The 6,849-nt window shown below is 46.9% G+C and overlaps 2 protein-coding genes across 2 annotated transcripts; one reads left to right on the top strand and one right to left on the bottom strand.

Moving 5' to 3' along the window:
• The first annotated feature begins 1,214 nt into the window (after nucleotides 1-1,214).
• LOC143825630 (olfactory receptor 10P1-like) lies at nucleotides 1,215-2,156 on the top strand. Its single transcript, XM_077313792.1, has one exon. It carries the CDS (start codon nucleotides 1,215-1,217, stop codon nucleotides 2,154-2,156), a length of 942 nt encoding a protein of 313 aa, XP_077169907.1.
• A 3,478-nt stretch (nucleotides 2,157-5,634) lies between these two features.
• Nucleotides 5,635-6,618, bottom strand: LOC143826618 (olfactory receptor 5V1-like). Its single transcript, XM_077315459.1, has one exon. It carries the CDS (start codon nucleotides 6,616-6,618, stop codon nucleotides 5,635-5,637), a length of 984 nt encoding a protein of 327 aa, XP_077171574.1.
• Nucleotides 6,619-6,849: the final 231 nt, after the last annotated feature.

The following is a 6,849-nucleotide window of genomic DNA, read 5'->3' on the forward strand; positions in this document are numbered from 1 at the left end:
GTCTCAAAATGAGTCATAATCGCCTACCCCTCCTCTCCCCAGAACAGATACCCTGTGAGGTAGGTGAGACTGAGAGAGCTCTGAGAGAACTGGGGCTGGCCCGAGGTCACCCAGCTGGCTACATGTGAGGGAGTGGGGAATCAAACCCGGTTCTCCAGATATGTACCAAGCTGGGGAGGTGCCAATTGTACCTGAAAATGTCTTTCTGCTGAGGATGTTTGCATTGTTATGCTAAACAACACAGGTCATGCATGCGTTCCTGGACATATGACTACTCCCTGGTCCTTTCCACTGGGGATGCCAGAACTGAAACTGGGATTCTTCAGCATGCCAGGCAGATGCTCTATGACTGAGCCACAGGCCCTGCATCTTCCTTCTCCTCCACCTCTACAATTTCCACTCCAGAAAACAGCCTGATCATGGAGGAGAGACGAAGGCTAGCAACAAGCAATCAGCCATCCTTGAAGTGAAATAGAAACACAACACAACAGCAGGTTCGTATTCAAAGAGAGTTCGGGATGCAATGTAATGAGGACCGAAGGCATGTTGGAATGAGTACTGCCTATTTATTATGGGTTTTTCTTACTCCGAAAAAGATGGTTGGTACCCCGCTTTTCACTGCCCGAAGGAGTCTCACAATCGCCTTCCCTTCCTCTCCTCGCAAAAGACACCTTGTGAGGTAGGTGGGGCTGAGAATGCTCTGAAGGGGGAGGGAGAACAAATAAGAACAGATTCAGGGCTGGAAACCACAATCAGAACTCTCCGTCAGATCCCCAAAGGAGGTGAGAAAAACTGACTGGACAGCTGCCTAAACCATAGATTTAAATGTTTTATTATTAGCTGTAGTTGACAGAATTTTATTGTCATTATTTTTAATATCAATATATTTTTATATTTTGCATGTTTTAATTATGATATTCGCTGCCCTGAGCCGCTGTGCCAGGAGGGCGGCTTACCATTGTGATATTATGATAATATTTATAATATTATAATAGATAATAATAATAATAATGTCCACCCAAACTGGCAAGCAGTCACCCCAATTATATAATTCATCGAGATTAAGGTTGCAATTACATGCCTACCCTAGGGGTGGAGGAGTCCCATTAACACAGGGGCATTTACACAAAATGGATTCCAGCAATCTGGCCAAGTGTTAAAAGGACTAACTGATCTTCACCCTCCTGCTTACAGCCCAAACTCTGGAAAATAAGATGAAGGAGGAAAACCAGTCCTGCATAATCGAGATCATATTCGTGGGGTTCTCGGATTTCCGGGCTATGCGAGTCCCGCTTTCGGGGCTTATACTGATATTCTACTTGGTGGCCTTGCTTGGGAACAGCCTGATACTGATCCTTTCATCGATGGACTCTGCCCTTCACACACCGATGTATTTCTTCCTCCACACCTTGTCCCTTTTAGAAATCGGCTACACCTTCGCCATCGTCCCCAAGACCCTGGAGCACTTGTTGTCCGAGCGTCAGACGATCTCCTTTGTGGGCTGTGGGGTTCAGATGTACTTCTTCATTCTTTTTGGCATCACCGAGTGCTGCCTTCTCTCCGTCATGGCGTACGACCGCTACCTCGCCATCTGTAAGCCTCTGCAGTACTCTCGCCTCATGAGCCCCCGGGAATGCTTTCAGCTAGCCTCCGGCTCATGGGCCATTGGCATCCTGGTGGCTTTTGGACAGTCCGTTTCGATATTCACCCTTCCCTTCTGCGGACCGAACAGAATCAGCCATTTCTTTTGCGACGTTCTCCCCGTCCTGAGGCTAGCCACCGCAGACACCTTCAAGAACGAAGTGGCGATCGCAGCGGTCACGGTGGTCTTCATCGCAGTACCCTTTCTGCTCATCCTGTCGTCCTACGTTCTCATCATAGCCACCATCCTCACGATGCCTGCAGCGGAGAGCCGGCGCAAAGCTTTCTCCACCTGCTCCTCGCATCTCATTGTGGTCTCCCTTTTCTACGGGACGACCACCTTCACCTACATCCGGCCCAAGTCGGTCTACTCCCTGAACAGCGACAGGTTCCTTTCCCTCCTCTACACCGTGGTGATACCCGCGTTTAATCCAATCATTTACAGCCTAAGGAATAAAGAGATCAAATCCGCTTTCACGAAAGCAGTAGGCAGGAGAAAAACTTTGCTTGGATAATAAGGAGAAGATGGACTGAGAGAGTAACGCAAACACGCACCCATAAAGCTGAATCAGATTACTGAATCAGGTTACTAGTCCATCAAGGCCCGTGTTCTCTGTTCGGATTTGCAGCAGCTCTCTGCGGTGTCAGGCGGAGGTCTCTCACATCACGTGCTGCATGGTTCTTTTAATCGTGGGTGCTGGAGATTGAACCTGGGACCCGCTGCTACGGAGCCCCCACAGCCTCTGACAAAAAGACAGCTTGATAGATGATAGAAAGATAGATAAGTAGCAGACAGATGGTAGAGGCAGAGATGAAAGGTAGGAAGGTAGATGATAGAAAGATAGATAATTAGTAGACAAATGATTGGGAGAAAGGTAAATAGATGATACACAGATAAGTAGTAGATGATTGATAGATGGGTACTTATCATGGATGCTTTAGCTGATCTTGCATTGATCAGGGGGCTGGACTAGCTGGCCCGTTCCAACTCTATGATTATATGATTCCATGACTTTATGACCGTCAACAGTTTCACTGTAGCCTTCCAAGCCTCAGCCAACTTGAGCACCAAGATGACCTACATGGGAGCCATGGAGATCTTTGGGCCAATTGGGTTGTATCTTCTATCTTGAAGGCTATACGATTAACCTGAGAGCTCAACTGAGCACCAGAGAGCAACTAGGAAGAAAAACTAATTCTCGCGCATGTGGATCCTTCCTCCACAATTTAAAAAGGGAAATCCAGCTATCCCCAAAAATGTGCTTTTTGAAATAAAATAAAAAATCTCTTATAGAACAAGTTCTGAGAACTTTGAACGTTTTCAATGTCCAGCGTTTGCCAACTCTTCAAGAAACAAAGGAATTAAGTGACCAGGAAGAATTATATGGTATGGGTTTGGAGAAGGGTTGAAGGGTTGAAAAAGAGGGTAGAATTGGCAGGAATTGCCTACATTTGCTATTTTAATTAGGAATGAGCTGTAGTATTTGGAATTAATGCATACTCTTCCTCCACATGAAACCCTCTGGCCGACTTTGGACCAGTCACTGTCCTCTCAGGACTATCTCAGCCCCACCTGCCTCACAATTTGTCTGTTCTGGGGAGAGGAAGGGAAGACAATTGTAAACCCCCTTTGAAACACATGAGGCCACAGATCTCTCAAGCGTCTCTCAGCCCCGCCTGTCTCACAAGGCATCTGTTGAGAGGAGAGGAAGAGAAGGTGTCTGTAAGCCACTTTGAGACTTTAAGGTACAGAAGGCAGGATACAAAAACCAACTCTTCTTCTTCTTCTTCTTCTTCTTCTTCTTCTTCTTCTTCTTCTTCTTCTTCTTCTTCTTCTTCTTCTTCTTCTTCTTCTTCTTCTTCTTCTTCTTCTTCTTCTTCTGGTCACAGAAGTTCCATTTATTTCCCATCCCCTACTAATAGATCTGCCTACCATGAAACAGCTTAATTTTTTTTAGCCCTGGGATCCCCACTCGCTATTGCTGCCGATGAGTGATTGGGAGGGGCAACGCAACCTCTAATCAGCTGCCTAAGGTTTACAGGCCTGCAGAGTGATTCACCCAATCGTTTGCAAGTTTGGCCGCGACACCAAAGAGATCCCTGCCGGTCTCTGCATTTGGTTATGACTCAGCTCCAGCAGAGGCGTGCCAGTGCATGGGGCAGGTTTACAGCCCAGCAGAATTGTTTAGGCTGAGCACGATGAATGAACAATTCAGTGTGTTGCAAAACGAAACTGAGGCATCCGCCACCTTCTAGCCTGGGGAGAGATGGCCTCCATCAGGGAGAGGTTGATGAGGAACCAGGACAGGGGGTTGGGTAAGGGAATGTCCTGCGGCAGGGGGGGACGGTACAGTTTTCCAACAAGGGGACCAGATATGAGCAACAACCAGCTAGGAGACCCAAAATCCTCTTTCAGTGAACTCTACATCAGTGCAGCCTTTCTCAACTTTTGAGAAAACCCTGAAACATTCTTCAGGCTCTGAGATACCCCGGGAGTGATGCAATCGTGCTGAATGTGGCTGGGAAGCAGAGCTGGGTCCGCTCCCACCCAGGGCCCCTCCCCTTCCCACCCCCTCCAGGCCCATCATTGGCCATTTTGGGAGGGTCAACATGACCATTTATGGTTAGATTAGAAGTCCACACTCCAAACCATCACACCAAGCTGGTATAGTATAAAACCACATATAAAATACATAAAACCCATTAATTCCCCCGTTAAAAGCATAATCTCCCAGCGGCAGCAAAAACCCATCCTCCCCGCTCCCAAATCAGACGACTCCCTCTCTGCAGCTCAAGGAACAATCTGTGGGTGCCGTCCGTCCCCAACCAAGGATGATCCAACCTGGAGGGGCCCCTCTGATCTCCCATGCCTGGCCTCAGCCCAAGACCCGTTTAACTCGATCTCCAGGTCTTGATACTGGAAAGAATTGCAAGACCACTTTTGCTTTTAATGAACCTCCCCTCCAACAACACCTGCCACGATAAATCCCTGTCCGCGTAAGAGACAAAATCCTTAGAGAAGTTAACACTTTTATTATGGCTGATTTATTGTCTATGGTTTTTACATCTAAAATAACTGGTGTATTTTGATAAAATCAGAGTACAGTAGTGAGACCAACAAATATTTATTCAAGGCGTGAGCTTTCGAGCGCAAGCACTCTTCCTCAGACTATGAACTACCTTCATGATAGTGGGAATATATAGCAAAAATCAATTCTGTTAAATTAGTAAACTGTGTCACACATCCAAATACAGCCATAGGATAATTCTTGGCCAAAACAGCCAATCAGTCTCCTGGAATTCAGTTGTAGTTCACAAAAACATAGGAGAAATAAAACTGTCTGTGTCAGTGATCAAAGGCTCCCACCCCACCATTTGCTGCTGGCCCCATCTGTCTCCATCCAAGTGTGAAACATTTCTGCGAGGGAATTGCTGGCTGGCAACTATCTCATCCCAAGACCAAGGAGTTAAACTCAAAATTCCATTCCATTACCATCACCTTGCAGTCACATTATCACAAATAAAATAAATTGTGAGGAATATGGATACACGAGTTAAACAAGTTTAGCATAAATAGTGAGATAAAAAAAAACCTAGGTCCTTGTTGAGTCCAGGGTATGTCATAGTTTTGTGTGTTGTAGTATTTTGATGATTCTACTTCTGTTCCCCTCTCTCCTAACTTGTTTTATGCCACTAGAACTGTTGTGCGCTTTAACATTATAAGACATTTGGTATATGTTTGTGGACTGCTTTAACTTACTTCTCATTCTAAATATTATCCCAGAGGATGCTGAGAATACAGCAGAATGTTGGAAAGGTCAAGAAATATCTGTAAAATTTTATCATTTGTTGTAGCCCTGTAAACAATACATGCACACATAAATACATACATACATATGTACATATTGGAAAGAAATACATGATGAACTGCAAAATGTACTAGTTTAAATTGCCTTAGGGATGGCAAGAATATAAGGGATATTGCCAGAGAAATTACCGACATTTTCGGAAGAGAGATTTGAATATGTGGTTATCTATGCAACAAAGTAGAAACCTGCAGTTTGTCCACAGAGTCTTTTTCAAGGCCCCCTTCACGTCTTTGTTCCTCAGGCTGTAAATCAGCGGGTTCAGCAAGGGGGTGATGACTCCATACAGCATGCTGACCAGTCTGTCCTGGTCCGGATGGTGGCTGGAAGACGGACGGATGTACGTGAAGATGGTAGTCCCGTAGAAGAGGCACACCACCATGAGGTGAGAGGTGCACGTTGAGAAGGCTTTGCGCTTCCCCTCGGCGGAGCGGATCCTCAGGATGGTGGAGATGATGTAGACGTAGGAGACCAAGGTGACCAGGAAAGCCCCCACTCCGAAAATGCCCCCAACGATAAGCACCACCATCTCAGCCAGGTAGGTCGAAGCACAAGAGAGAGCAAGGACCGGAGGGATGTCACAATAGTATTGATTGACTCGGTTGGACTTGCAGTACGGCAGGGTGAAGGTCAGCACCGTATGGAGCAAGGAGTTGAGGAACCCAGTCACCCAGGTGCCGGCGACCATCTGAAGACAGAGCTTCTTGCTCATGATGACCGTGTACCGCAAGGGGTTGCAGACGGCCACGTAGCGGTCGTACGCCATGACGGCCAAGAGGAAGACCTCCGTCCCTGCCAGGGCTACCAGGAAGTAGAGTTGCAGAATGCAGCCGATCAAGGAAATGACGTTGTTCTTGGACAGGAGGTTCTCCAGCATCTTGGGCACCGTGGCGGTGGGACACAAGATGTCCAGCAGGGAGAGGTTGGTGAGGAAGAAGTACATGGGGTTGTGCATGTTCCGGTCCACTCCTATGGCGAGAAGGATGGCCCCGTTGCTCACCAAGGTGGTCAAGTAGATGAGCAAGAAGGCAGCAAACAGGGAGAAGCGGACAGCGGGGAGATCAGAGAGTCCCATTAAGATGAACTCGGTCACAGCAGTGCTGTTCTCCATTGCTTTCTCCCAATCAGAGTTTCCTGCAAGAAGCATAAAGTCATGGATATGCTTGCAAAGGGACGAGATGCAGGGATAGAGAAATCGTTCAAGGACTGGACCAGAGACCTTCTGTTTGCAAGGTGCCCACCACCATGCTGCTATTCCTGCCCCATTTTTACCATGAGCTATCTCATAAGCTGCAGGAAGTGGACAGAATATTAAAACTACCTTTTCCCAGGGTGCCTGGAA

This window comes from Paroedura picta, chromosome 16 (assembly GCF_049243985.1).
Source record: "Paroedura picta isolate Pp20150507F chromosome 16, Ppicta_v3.0, whole genome shotgun sequence".
NCBI classification, from domain to species: Eukaryota; Metazoa; Chordata; class Lepidosauria; order Squamata; family Gekkonidae; genus Paroedura; species Paroedura picta.